This window comes from Ochotona curzoniae, unplaced genomic scaffold (assembly GCF_017591425.1).
Source record: "Ochotona curzoniae isolate NIBS_2020 unplaced genomic scaffold, NIBS_Ocur_1.0 contig_3819, whole genome shotgun sequence".
In the NCBI taxonomy this organism is placed as follows: domain Eukaryota; kingdom Metazoa; phylum Chordata; class Mammalia; order Lagomorpha; family Ochotonidae; genus Ochotona; species Ochotona curzoniae.
In genome coordinates, this window is record NW_024466004.1 from 50,070,554 (window position 1) to 50,084,957 (window position 14,404).

Sequence of the window (14,404 nt, forward strand, 5' to 3'; positions counted from 1 at the left end):
GTGAACAAGCATGCTTAATAAGCATCTGTAATGTGCCACAATTTTGCATTGTTATCCTACTTTCTCTAGTATTTTTAAAATACAATTTAGTATCATCTAGTCAACTAGACCTAGCCTCAAAAAGGAGCATGTGAAAACTTGTGTCATTTCCCCACAGCAGACTTACTATCCCAAACGCTTCTATCCCAGTAACATACCTTTGCACCAGCAATGAACGCAGATGTTTTCCTAGCTTCAGCCTGGGAATCATAAACATGTGGAAAACGTATTTTTTCAGTCTCCGTGTCTCTCTGTCTGCTCAGAAGTGGTGCATTTCTAGCATTCAGTAGAGCCTGTTCTCTACAAACAGAAAAGCAGCAGAGTGAATACGAAATTCTTACCTTGAAAAGGAAAGCATAGTCTTTTTATATTACTTTACTATTGTATTTATTCATGTAGTCTTCCATTATAAAAGAAAAGAAGTTAAACTCCCAAAGGAATACACCAGCTGTCCTGAAATTCTTTGGTTAGCTGAACAGGTTATAGCACATGCCTACTATTATTTTTAAATTCATGTAGATTTTATAAATCTTTTTTTTTTTAAAGATTTATTTTTATTATTTTCTCATTGGAAAGGCGGATATACAGAGAGGAGAGACAGAGAGGAAGATCTTCCATCCGATGATTCACTCCCCAAGTGAGCCGCAACGGGCCGATACTATGCCGATCCGAAGCCAGGAGCCTCTTCCGGGTCTCCCGCGCAGGTGCAGGGTCCCAAAGCCTTGGGCCGTCCTCGACTGCTTTCCCAGGCCACAGGCAGGGAGCTGGAAGGGAAGTGGGGCTGCCGGGATTAGAACCAGCGCCCATATGGGATCCCGGGCGTGCTAGGCGAGGACCTTAACCACTTGCGCCACCGCGCCGGGCCCGATTTTATAAATCTTAACATAGTGGTAAATGCACTGCATCTAAAAATAGCTTCTATCTATAATCTAAATCTGTCACCCATATGGATAAAACCAAGATCATTCTAATTAAGCAATCATTGCTTTCTTATCCCAGAAAATAAGGTTTTAATAAAACAAAATTCTGTTCTTGTAAGAAAACATGAATAGAAATAACAATCATCGTAATTGCTAAAAACTAAACAAAGAGTGATGGCAAGTAAAAGTAGTAATTACAACAAAGTATTTTTAGGGTCTTGCTTTTATTACCTATGTATTCTTAATTCTTTAGGATCAAAGTTCACAAGTCCTTCTGAACCTTCCACATCTTCCCCAGTCCTTTTCTCTCGTCTGGCAATTCTCTTTTCTTCACGGCGATATTGTTTCATTAATTGTTTTTCTTGTTCAGACTGAATAGTGACTTGGCAGCCATAATTTGGTTTAGCATTTTCTCCTAAAATTTTTTTGCAATTGTCTATGAAACAAATTTAAGGAACATAATGTTTATAAACCTCAGACATGATTTAATCTTTATAAGAACCTCTTCTCACCAAAACAACACAACATAAAGGCATTTTTAAAAAGTTGACACTTTCAATTACTTGTCTTAAGGAAAGCTTTTAACCATAGTTGTAAGTACTCCATAATGGTTTAAGAAAAGTTAGCAATACTTCCTCCTACCTCCCAAAGCTTAATGCTAACTTTCATGAATTCTTACATACAGCAGGAATCAAAATATACCCATATACACCTATGTTAACAATTGAATTGGTAAATAACTTTTAGTGTCAGGAAAAGATTAGGTACAGCATTCAAAACAGTTTTCGCATATGTTTTGAGCTAAGCATTAAAGTTGTCTATAAAAAAATCACAAATAAAAAACAGAATATGTAAAAGTGTGAATACGGGAAGGCGTGGGGTGACATGGGTTAAAGTGAGCAGTCCATACAAGGATTGGGGTTCAAGCCCTGGCTACTTGCTCCACTTCTGAACAAGTTCACTGCTAATGCATCTGAGAAAACAGCAGAAAATAGTGTAAGCACTTAGGCCTCTGCCACCTGTATGGGAAATCCAGTTGAAGTTTCAGGCAACTGGCTTCAGCCTAGCCCAGCCCTGGCTGGTGCAAGTCATTTATGGTACAAACCAGCAGACTCAAGATTTCTTTTCTCTTGGTTTGTCTCCCTTTCTCTCTTCTTCCTCTAACTATGCCTTTCAAAGAAAATACAAATCTCAAAAAAAAAATTCTTTCATTTAAAAACAAATAATCAAATTTAAAAAGTGAATACTAGACATGCTCATGAGAAATTAATGTTAAGGAATTTAAGTGTCAAACTCTAAATTCTTTGGGTGACAAACACTACATTAATGTCCTTATCATTTTAAACAAATGTGATAGCAACTAAACACTAGCATTCATAGTTGTATTCATTTAAACAAAGAAAATAAAATTACAAGAAAAAACGTCTACCTCTTTGAAAGCTTTATATAAACTCCCAATAAAAGTATACAGGATCCTGTAAGACTAAACACATTAGGTAATTAAAAAAAGGAGGGGGTCCAAATCAACAAAAACTTGAATTTACGGCTCTCCTTTAGTTAAGTAAACTGTACAGACAAGCAGAAAAAAATGAATAATCTTAGTAATTCTAACATAAGGTTTTAATAAATAATAAAACATCCTATATCCTTTTAGAATGAAATTATGAAAATATGTAATTATAAAACTATGCAAATACTGTCACTTGACAGCATGAATTAACTAAATTTTGATTGCAGTACATCCTCTATACTAACCAATCTTCATATATAAGCTCTGAAAACAGAAGTTGATTCACAACTATCTTCAATTTAGAGGTCAATACCCTGGACCAAATCACTTCTCACCTATCTTGAACTTCTTGGTTATAAAAGGCTTTAGAGCAGAATAGATGTTTATGTGGATAAAAAAGCTCAAAGAAAAGCAGAATCAAAGCTAGCATATGCTAAAGGAAAAGAAATCACTGCACTCAAAGACACTAACTTTGGAAAACAATGCAAAGGATGGAATGAGATTTGTAACTTTTTGAGAGAATTATGAAAGATCATTAAACACAAAACTTGTATAGAAGAGTATAAGTGAATGGGAACACTGATGACAATGATGAAGTTGTAAGAATTAAAAGACATTTTTCTACAAGAGTATTTCTTTATGTCACCAAATATTTAAGGGAAATAACTTCTTACGTATACAAAAGCCCTCTTACATAAAACCTCTTACATAAAAGTGATAATGATGCAGCATGGAATAAAAGAAGCAGTTTGAGAATACCAAGAATACCTTTGGGGACAGAATCTTGGCCTAAACATACATATTTTAGTAATTACAGGTAAACATTTGCTTTGAGTTTAAAACTTTGTTTCAAAGAAGCTATTACCTTAATAACAATAAAAATCATAAAAGAGATAAAATCAAATGAGCAGAACTTAAGCAATAAGTCACCATCATATTCCAAATCCATATCTGATGTAAGACTAATCTTAAACATTATTAATTAGCAAATGGAAAAACTGAATCAGCAAACATCTTTACATTAACATACAAAAGCCCTAAACAATGAAACACCAAATTATCTTCACAAAATAGTAGTTAACTTCACAGAATTGGAATATTTAAAATCACTTCTTTCCTTCTTATACAGACACTGATTTCAAATGCTTCTAAATCCTGGGTCCTACTGCCATCTGATTACACACAACTGTATAAGCAGGAAGTCTTTTGGAGCAAGCAGTTTACCAGTTTTCAATACACTTAAAGAACCATGGGAACAAATTCAGATTTTGTAAGTTTCTAGCAACTTCAACACAACTCTAGGGTTCTCAGGGCACTTATCAATAATCAAGAACACCTATAGAAAATTTTCAATTTAAATCAAGCTTTTATTATTTCCGTTTAGTGCCATAACCATAAATGTAAGAAAATGATAACACAGCTTGCATAGAAGAATTTATGTGAGTAGTTTGAAGAAGGAGTCTAACTTCTGATAGTCACACACTGCAAGCAATCATGTCTGTACTTTTTAAGACCATCAGTTAGCTTGCCAATGAACATTTAGATAAATTGAGAAACTTCGTTTTCTTGTTTATTACTTAAAACTAGCCATGTCGGAATGGGAGAGAAGATGGCCGACGTAGGAGGAACGCTTGCTGGCGAGGATGCGGGGAAAAGGGAACCCTACTCCACTGCTGGTGGAGCTGCAAATTGGTACAGCCTTTATGGAAATCAGTCTGGAGAACACTCAAACAACTCGGAATCTGCATGCCATATGACCCAGCAATAGCACTCCTAGGAATATATCCAAAACACCTGTTTTACGACAAACCAACATGCATCCCCATGTTCATTGCAGCACAATCAGTAATTGCAAAAACATGGAAGCAACCGAAATGCCCATCAATAGAAGATTGGATAAGAAAGCTTTGGTTCATCTACTCCATGGAATACTACTCAGCTGTTAAAAAAAACAAAATGCAGTTCTTTGTGGCTAAATGGGCACAACTGGAAACTATAATGCTAAGGGAAATGAGTGAATCCCAAAAGATTAGATACCACATGTTCGCCTTGATTTAACCTGTAATTTATTGTTTGGTTGTTTGTTATTTTTTGAACGTGTCATTGATGCTGTCTCAACCCAGATGTTTCGAAGAATGGAACTTGCATTATTTTTAACATATTGTTTACCCAATACTATGTCAATTAATTCCATAATGTTGTATATTGATACTGAGGCCTTGTTGGGGCTTTTAACCGACCGGATCTTTACTCTGTTAGACCTATCTTCAGACCATAGAAGGTCTCCCCAGGAGGCCACTGAACTTATCTGGACAATAAGACGCTGAACTTTATGCTAGGCATGTGTTTGCAAGCAATGAATCTCAACTGAACTTGAACTATGGTTATGCAGCAAGGTGGAGGAATCCACCATGGGGGGAGGGGTATGGGGAGGGGTGGGGGGAATCCCCAGCGCCTATAAAACTGTACTACACAATACAGTGTAAGCAACAATAAAAAAAAAAAAAAAAAAAAAAAAAAAAAAACTAGCCATGTCATGACAAGTCAAAGTTATTTTTTTTTTTAAATAATTTTGGCTGCCCAGTCAACTTTCCTTAATTCTTACGGGTTTTTAAAATATATGTAATGTGTGACACTAAAGTGTTCAATTTACTGCATCTGCCAACTGCACTGCAGGAAGCACAGGAATGACATTCTTCTTAGATATGTAAAGATTTTAAAGGTGAAATACACTGCTATAACGCTGCAGCTATACAGTGAACTTTTAAAATGTTAAGAGTGTGTATGTGTCATGCACACAGGGGAACAATGGATCCAAAATGTTAATGCTTGATGAAATTGTTATAAATGATATGCAAATGTTTACTGTTTTATTCTTTTTTTAAATTTTTTTAAATTTATTTTTTAATATTTTGACAATCTTTACATAATTAATTAGGGTAAAAAGGTTCAAGGGCTACAGGAAAGTGGGTAAGAACACTGTGTTATTCTTGTACTTTTACTATAGGATTGAATGTTTTAGAGTAAAATGTTGAGAAAAAATTACATAAGTAAATAGTAGTTAACATATATATTTAATTTTAAGTATGTATGGCTATTAACAGAAAAAAAATTCCACAAAACAAAGGAAAAACAGTAACAAAAAACCTGGCACTGTCAAACATAGCTGTAATATGCTGATTAGATAACTTACATTAGTCTTACAATCTGATTTATCTAAAAGCTCCTTTGCAGAACCATATCAGTAAATATAAATTACATTAAAAAGATCTTTTAGGCAACTAATCATTCTTCTAGAATGGCCACTGTGTACTTTCTTACCTTGAAGAGCCTGAAGTTTATGATCATTTGAAGAATTAAGGAATTTATCCACAATTGTAATTCTGTTCTGGAGGAGTTTCTCAATTAAATCAAGTCCTTCAGGTCCCAACAATTCAAACAGCTTTTAAGAACAGGAAGGAAAGAAAGAACAAAACCCTGTTACCACAAAATAAACTTTTCTGAGTAATTAATACCCTCTGCAACAGAGGAATGAAGTCAGGTTAATATGAAAGTATCCAAAAAGTTTAAGAAAAATAACTCTTCACACTGTAAGGAACATGAGCTTTACAAACACTATCTGCAATGGCACAAAAAAAAAACAGTCAAATCTTAAAAATAAAATATGATTTGAATAAATCAAAGGATCCATTCAGCAGTAAATCCATTTGAATAAACTAAAATTGCAGAATAATTGATTTTTACCCAATTTTTCTGATATAACCAAATGAAATGCTGAAATTAATTTGTTTTTCAATATACTGTTCTGGTTGTTCAAAATAGAATCAAGTATTATTTTTTAGTGAAATTTACTACATAAAATTTAATATGTCAGAGAACTATGAGAATGCACTGAGGAATGACAACTACATGCCAAATTTGCACATGAATTTCAAAAATTTAACAGGTATAAAATCTAAAACTAAGCAGCAAATGGTTCAAGTGACTACAAAACTTTGCTGTAAATATTCTATAGTCTTATGTGAACTGGTTGCCAAAGGCTAAGTTGACTTCACAAGCAGAGATGTAGAATACAGAGAGAGTCAGTTACCTAATTGCATGATAAAATTTTTCTATAATGCTGTTACACTCTCTCAAGTATTATATGGGAATACATATTTTCCTTCTTAAAAATGTTATACTTTAATTTTGGATGCAAGTATGTTATATTGAGAAAATTCTCAGAATTCTCAGGGACCTCAGTAACAAATTTATTTTGCACTTAAATAACAGAATGATGGACTTACCACTTATTGTACTATTGTAATAATATGGGGGAATACAGTGTGGGGGCAGAGATTCGGGGAGGGGAGAAGGGAAATCCAAGAACCATCGAACTGTATCATGGAATAATTTAATTTAATTTAAATATACATATATATACACACATATATATAAAGTTTATGCTGTATATACGAGACATTAAATGCTTAGTACATACTTTCCTTTGTTGAATTTGTAACAACTATACACACATGACAGTGAAAGAACAATAATGATATTGTCCTACCAATTTAAATAGCTCTACTTGTAGTTACTGAACATTTACAACACAGGTAGTATCATCAGCATTTTATAAATGCTCTCCAATAAACCTTGACAATCTCTTCAACAATTTTTTTTCTTTTTTTACTGTGCATGAAAAGAGCAAGTAACAGATACTAATGAAGGTTTAAAAAAATTATAAAGATAAATGGCAGATAAAGTAACGAAGAGGTAAGACAACAGAAAAATACTCAAGAAATGTGGAAACAAATACTGACAGATATAACTCATGACACTATCTGCTGCCACCCTCTCCCAAAAAAGCAACATAGGATAGAGTATTAGACAAACAAGGATAAAGGATACAATAAATGATGCTGGGACAATTGGATAGCAGACTGCAGAAATAAGAAACAAGACCCACACCTTTCACCATACACAAAGACCAAATATAAACGAATAAAAGATTTAAACCTATGCCCAGAAACCATCAAACTTTTGAAATAAAAAGTTGGAAATACTCTACAACATATAGTTGCAGGCGCAGAGACATATATCTAATTTTAAGAGACTGTGCCCTGATGACACTCAATGCTAACAGGACTAGGGGAAGTTTTCCATGTCATCTCTCGCAATGGTTCTTTCTTGTTTCAATTTACAGTAAAACAATGTCCAATCTAAGTATTTTTCCTGTGAATTTTACCTTTTTTGCACTTCCTAGCTATTTATACCTCCCTCAATAAGCTCTTGTGATGTAATTAATTAATCAATCATCTATGACACTGATTCCTTATAATCACCTGAGATTAACACACCTTTTCTCACTATTATTTCTACTTTTCATAAGTAATGATTTCTAGTCTTTATTGTACTTTCATTAGTGCCACATGGGTCAGAAGCTGGCATCTATTCCTACATGAAGTTTCTTGACACTCTTTTTCATGTTTATATCATTGTTACATGTTCATGAACATGTTCATGTGGATGTAAGTTCACTATTTTTCTCCCCATTGTGGACTGTGTACACTGGCTCTGAAATGAAAGGGATACATAATGGAAGCACAGTGGAAATTGGTATGTTCATAGGTGGAAACAGAGAGAAATATGTCTCCTTGCATGCAGTACAAGGATGGACTCCTAGTGAAACGGCTGATCATGTCCTGAAGGTTAGATGTTAGGCTTCCCAACAATGTCTTCATCTACATTGTTGGGAGACACCTCAGTGGCAGCAAGATAGACTTGTGAAAGTTCACAAATGACACCTATTGTAAAACTGGAGGGGAAATCAGTAGGGAAGGGAGGGAACCTGGAGGAGATGAAGGGGAAACCCCACTACTTATTAAACTGTGTCATAAAACAAACAAAATAATAAATAAATATACTACTCCCTTTTTGAACTAGACATCCGTATAAACTTGGATTTCTTTTCTACACCTCAACCAAAGTAAAAAACACTAACATAAACTGAATGTAAAAGCAAGTAAAAGAGGTCAGTACCATGGCAAAGGAGGTTAAGCTGCTGTTTTTGATGATGACATCCATAGTGGATTCCTACTTTGAATCCTGGCAACTCCACTTGCAATCCAGTCTCTCACAATATGACTAGACAGGCAGCAGAAGATGGTCTAGGTACACAAGCACCTTCTACCTACGTGGCAGACCAAGCTCCTGTCTCCTGGTATTGGTCTGCTCTAGACCGTAATCCTGTATCTACTTGGTAACTGAACCAGTGGATAGAAGATTACCTGTCTCTTGTTGTCTTTCTCTGGTGCTCTGCTTTTCCAATCAATCTATTTTTTTTTAAAGGGACTTTAGTGTTAGTAAGATCATGATATTCCCAACTTGACTTAGATTCAGCAACAATCTTATTCAGAATCTACAAGCTGAATCTGAAACTCACACAAACATGTTAGAAAGCAAATTTGTCAAAACAATCTTGACAAAAAGGAACAAAGTTTAGGACACAGATTTTCATATTTCTAGACTTATTACAAACAACAGTAATCCAAACTGTATAACATTGGCATAAAGAAACATACTCAAACACATGGAATAAAACTCCAAGTCTATAAGTAAATGCTAAATACATGAATCTGTACTCATCAAGTACATATAAGAGAACAAAGACTATTCAATGAATACGTAAATGATTCTGGCACGCTGGTTAATCACATGCAAAAAAAAAAAAACAGCTGATTACCTGACTCTTTATATAAAAACTTACTCAAGATAAACCAATCATCTAATGGTAAGAACTAGATATAAAAAACTATTAAAAGAAGACATAGGAGTAAACGTTCATCGCTCCAATTCGATAAAATCCTCATTAAATTTACATAAAAAATGAACAAACTCTGTTTCAAAATCTTGTCCGTAGTTCCTTGCCTTTGGACATACAAGAATGCAAGAGAAAGAAAGGCAGATTCAGGGAAGTTCCTGAGAACTTGTTCCCTATAAGAACAAAATCAACCATCCCCTATAGAAAAAGGAAAAAGAAAGAATAAAGAAAACATACATTACGTGGGCTTCATCAAAAGAAATCTCCATGTTCAAAAATATCATCAAGAAAATGAAAATACAACCCTCAGAATGAGAAAATTATCTGCCATTTCTATATATGACTTGCATCCTGAATTCAATAAGTTTTTAGTTGTTTTTTTATATGAAAAAAAATCTGAATTTCCCATACAGAATACACATGAATGGACATTAAATGCAATGATACTCAGCACGATTAATCATCTGGGAAGTAAAAATCAATGTCACAATGAGTTATTACGTAACACACATCAGAAAGAATAAAGAAGTGGAAAATAGCAAATATTGGCAAGCTTGCAAAAAAAAGAAACAAGAAAACCTGAAGTCTGCCTTTAAGAATAAAACAAAAATAAGAAAAATTAGTTTTTGGGCCCGGCACGGTGGCGCAAGTGGTTAAGGTCCTCACCTTGCACCCACCGGGATCCCATATGGGTGCCGGTTCTAATCCTGGCAGCCCCGCTTGCCTTCCAGCTCCCTGCCTGTGGCCCGGGAAAGCAGTCCAGGACGGCCCAAAGCTTTGGGACCCTGCACCAGCGTGGGAGACCCGGAAGAGGCTCCTGGCTTCGGATCCGCATAGCACTAGCCATTGCGCTCACTTGGAGAGTGAATCATCGCACGGAAGATTTCCTCTCTCTCTCCTCTCTGTATATCTGCCTTTCCAATAAAAAAAAAAATAAAAATAAATCTTTATAAAAAAATAAAAAAAAATTAGTCTGCATTTAGGTATAAAAACTCTGTAGTAACAGTTTAAAAGAATTGGTTGGTTTGTTGTACAAGCAGGCACAGAGTTACTATATGAATCTACAATTCCAATTCTAGGTATATTGTTAAGGAAATTAAAGCAAATGTCCAAACAAAAACATATACAGAGCTCAGGACAGGGCATCTCATGCCTGGATCCCAGACCACAGCCACCATATGCATGTGGTGAACTGTCACTGGGTCAGCAGGGGCTCCGGGGTCTGCTCCATTCAGGGTGAGTACACCAAGGGGGAGGCTTCTGTGACTGGGCACGTCCAGGACCCACCCATCCACCGCCCTCATTGGGCGGTGAGAGGGATTGGGGAGGGGCGCAACCTTGGCACTGGAGTTTAAACTTCTAGCAGCCTCCTGGCTGCTGGTGGGTCTCAGGACAGGGCATCTCATGCCTGGATCCCAGACAACAGCCACCATATGCATGTGGTGAGCTCTCCCCGGGCAGCCAGTGAGCCATTTGGTGCCAGGCTCTGCCTACTGGCCACCCGGCCAGGGAGCTCTGGGATTTTGGTTCTTTGAGTCGCTGCTTACTTAGCTCCAGGTTGAACCCACTGTGCTTCTAGGATGTGAAGCATTTGTAAAGATTCCCAACGACAGTAACTCTTCCTCTGTAAAACTTGTAATTACTAAACAATGCTGACCACCAAATACCAGTCCATGCAAAAGCTATGGCTTGGGGCTTGTTCTGCAGAATTATATCATGTTACCTGACATGATGATCGATCAAGAGAAGGGTCACATTAAGCAAGGCATTACATTAACTAGCACTCAAGAACCATAACCGGGGGTAAATTCTGTGAGGGATGTGTGGGCCACACCCTGTGAAAATTCTAGCCCTTCTGGTTAGCTCAAGAATTGGCATGAGGATGGACTAAGCTAGGTATGACTAAGCAGCCTGCCATCAATCACAGGTAAAGGAACCCGCAACAGACTGGACTGGTCAGGGCAGCAGCACCCAAATGTACATCCTGATGACGGTGTGAGATGGGCCGGGCTACAACGTTCACCAGCTCATACAAGGACAAATGGAAGGCCAGACTGCGCCGGGCACTAGCCTAAAAACAATGGCATGTATGAGAACTGAGTCTGAGAGTGGATTAAGAGGAGGAACTTGGGAAAGTCCCTAGGCGAGCAATAGGTCCCGCTGGTGAATATTTGGTCCAGACCTGGGGGTCGGACTAGTTGGGCAAAGTAGCTCCAACAGCTGGCAAATGTGTCAATTGGTAATGGAACAGGGAAGATCAGGCAGGACTGAGCAAACCTTAGCCCACAAGCAAAACTAGAGACCAGGATGGAACACAGGTCATGCCGAGCTAGGCTCTTGTACCTACTGGTCTGCATGAGCCAGGAACACTAAGCCACAGTGCCTAAGGCAGAGGTCAGGACAGGTAAGGGGCTGTGCCAAGCTGAGTCAGAGCAACCACTGATATGCACGTGATCTATGGCTGAGAACAGGCCTGGTTGGGGAGCTACGGGGACACCCTAGCTGGGTGGAGGTTCCCACCAAGGGGTGCATAGGCTGGAATGGGGGCTGCGTTCTGATCTGGAAATGGTTGTAGTCTCCCTTGGCACAAGTGTGGACTGGGATTGGATAAACCATAGCTGGGATGAAACATCTACAGCAAGAACCAGTTTGGGTTGAAGGCCAGCCAGGAAAAGCAACTGTTCCTGCTAGCACAGGAGGTGGACTGAGTAGGGCTGGCTCATGGACCCATTGGTAAGCGTGAAACATGGCATTGGGAGAGGTTCTGATGGAGGAGCCTGGGCAATTCCTCTGGCAGGACACAGACCCGGCAGGTAAACGCAAGAAACATGATAGGAAACAGCCCAGAACAGGCCATGAAAAGTTACCCACTGGCATACATTGGGCACGGGTTGGAGGAAGACCAGGCTGAATCTGTCCACGTTATCCAATGGCAAATCCAAGCACCAGAACAGAGTGTGGGTCGAGCCAGGTTGGGTCGCAACAAATACTAGTGCACAATACAGAATGCCAAGGTCAGGTTGCCAGTACCAGAAGGGACCGCAGCACCCAACCAGCAAGCATGAGAACAAGAAAGGGAGGGGGCAGAGCCAGCAGGGGAATAAAGGGTGGTTTCTTTGCTGGACAGCTACTCCCGCTGGAGAACATGGGCTGGGATGGGGGCAGACCAGACTAGGCAGGGCTACAACACCTGTACGTCTCATGTGGACTAGATCAGGGAAAAAACGGGCTGGGCTAATTATTCCTACCGATGCAAACAAAATTAGAGTGGGTGAGGGTTGTTTGGGCTTAGCCACAGCATTAGCCGGCAGAAGCTGGCACTAGGGGGTTAGTTTTCTCAAGTTAAACCACAGAATTATCTGGAGAGTGCATAATCTGGGAGTGGGAGAGGCCTGGGAGGGAAATAGTGGGCTCCTCCCTCTTGGGTTACCACTTCCACGAGAGGACACGAAAACTAGGACGTCGGCTGGGGTGTAATGGGATGTGGGACAGACTGGACTACTGCTACACATACTGGCAAACCAGGGTAGGGGGCGGGCCTGGTATGGGTTATTGCGCGTTGCTCCAACTAGGCTGCAGCTCCCACTGGTTTATGCGAGGGCCACATATGTGCTGGGCAGAACCAGGCTGGCCTGCAACACCCATTGGTTCCAGTGGAAGTCGGGACTGAAAACAGAACCAACCCTGCAACTGCAACCACCAGCTAGCTGATCAGGGTGAAGGACTGTGCTGGGCCCTGTACGTGCTAGCACATACCGGAATCAGGTCTATGAACACCTCAAAGTTTCTTTGGAGATCTCCCCAATCAAAATGCTGGACTCAGAATCCTAACCAAGAAAAGAGAGAAGACAGAACAGGTCAACCAACCATCTCAGCTCTGATGGACTATGTCAATCAGTGGATTCTTCAAGGACCTCATAGTGCTTGGAGTGGCATAATGGGCAGCAATTCATAACTGTTGAAATATCAAAACCACTTGAGCAAGAACCTCAGAGCATGCCCTACCTCCGGGACCTGAGGAGGGTGGGCAATTGGGTGTGCCCTCTCCCTTAATACTCCTCTTTAAACATGAAGGAAACACGGGCCCGGCGCGGTGGCGCAAGGGGTTAAAGGTCCTCGCCTTGCACGCCCGGGATCCCATATGGGCGCTGGTTCTAATCCCGGCAGCCCCGCTTCCCTTCCAGCTCCCTGCTTGTGGCCTGGGAAAGCAGTCGAGCACGGCCCAAAGCTTTGGGACCCTGCACCCGCTTGGGAGACCCGGAAGAGGCTCCTGGCTTCGGATCGGCATAGTATCGGCCCGTTGTGCTCACTTGGGGAGTGAATCATCGGATGGACGATCTTCCTCTCTGTCTCTCCTCTCTGTATATCTGCCTTTCCAATGAAAAAATAATAAAAATAAATCTTTAAAAAAAAAAAAAAACATGAAGGAAACAAGGTAGGGAAAAATACTAGTCTTACCCACTTTCCTGTAGCCCTTGAACCTTTTTGCCCTAATTAACTATGTAAAGATTGCCAACATATAATACAAAAAAAATTTAAAAAAACATATACAGAAATCTGGCCAGTATTAGCAGTCAACAGGTAGAAACATTTCATATGTTCCTTAGCTTATGCAAAAATAAGCAAAATTAGGTATATCCACACAATGAAATCATTCAATCACATGAAAGAATGAAGTAGTATAGAACAAGGATGAAATTGGAAAGCATTTTAGTAATCAAAAAAAAAAAAAAAACCACCTCATGCTCAAATTAACTGTTCCTTAAAACTTACAAACCAGAATAAAATGTTAAAATGTGGCAGGCCAAATGTTTAAAATTTCACGGAACGAAAGATAAAGACCAAATGTAATTTTCCAGACCTACGTGGTAGCCTAGTGGCTGAAGTCCTTGCCTGGCATGCAACAGGATCCCATGAGTGCCAATTCATGTCCTAGCTGCCCCACTTCCCACACAGCTCCCTGCTTATGGCAGGGAAAACAGTCAAGGACAGCACAAAGCCCCTGCGTGGGAGACCTGAAGAAGCTCCTGGCACCTGGCTTTGGACAGGCTCAGCTTCAGCCATTGCAGCCAATTGGAGAGTGAATCATCAGACAGAGAATCTTTGTTTCTGTATCTCCTTTTCTATGTATAT

The 14,404-nt window shown here is 39.0% G+C and overlaps 1 protein-coding gene and 1 non-coding gene across 2 annotated transcripts in view; one reads left to right on the forward strand and one right to left on the reverse strand.

The window, feature by feature from the left end:
- Positions 1-14,404, reverse strand: part of ASCC3 (activating signal cointegrator 1 complex subunit 3) — a 294,902-nt gene that overhangs the window by 234,259 nt on the left and 46,239 nt on the right. Inside the window, exons 5-7 of the mRNA XM_040983825.1 lie at positions 5,791-5,911; positions 1,191-1,395; positions 198-339 (exon numbers count right to left, since the gene is read on the reverse strand). Of these exons, the coding sequence (XP_040839759.1) occupies positions 198-339; positions 1,191-1,395; positions 5,791-5,911 (468 nt within the window). The remainder of the gene's footprint in view (positions 1-197; positions 340-1,190; positions 1,396-5,790; positions 5,912-14,404) is intronic.
- Positions 9,346-9,475, forward strand: LOC121158853. Its single transcript, XR_005884240.1, has one exon. It is a non-coding gene; the product is annotated as a small nucleolar RNA SNORA38 (small nucleolar RNA).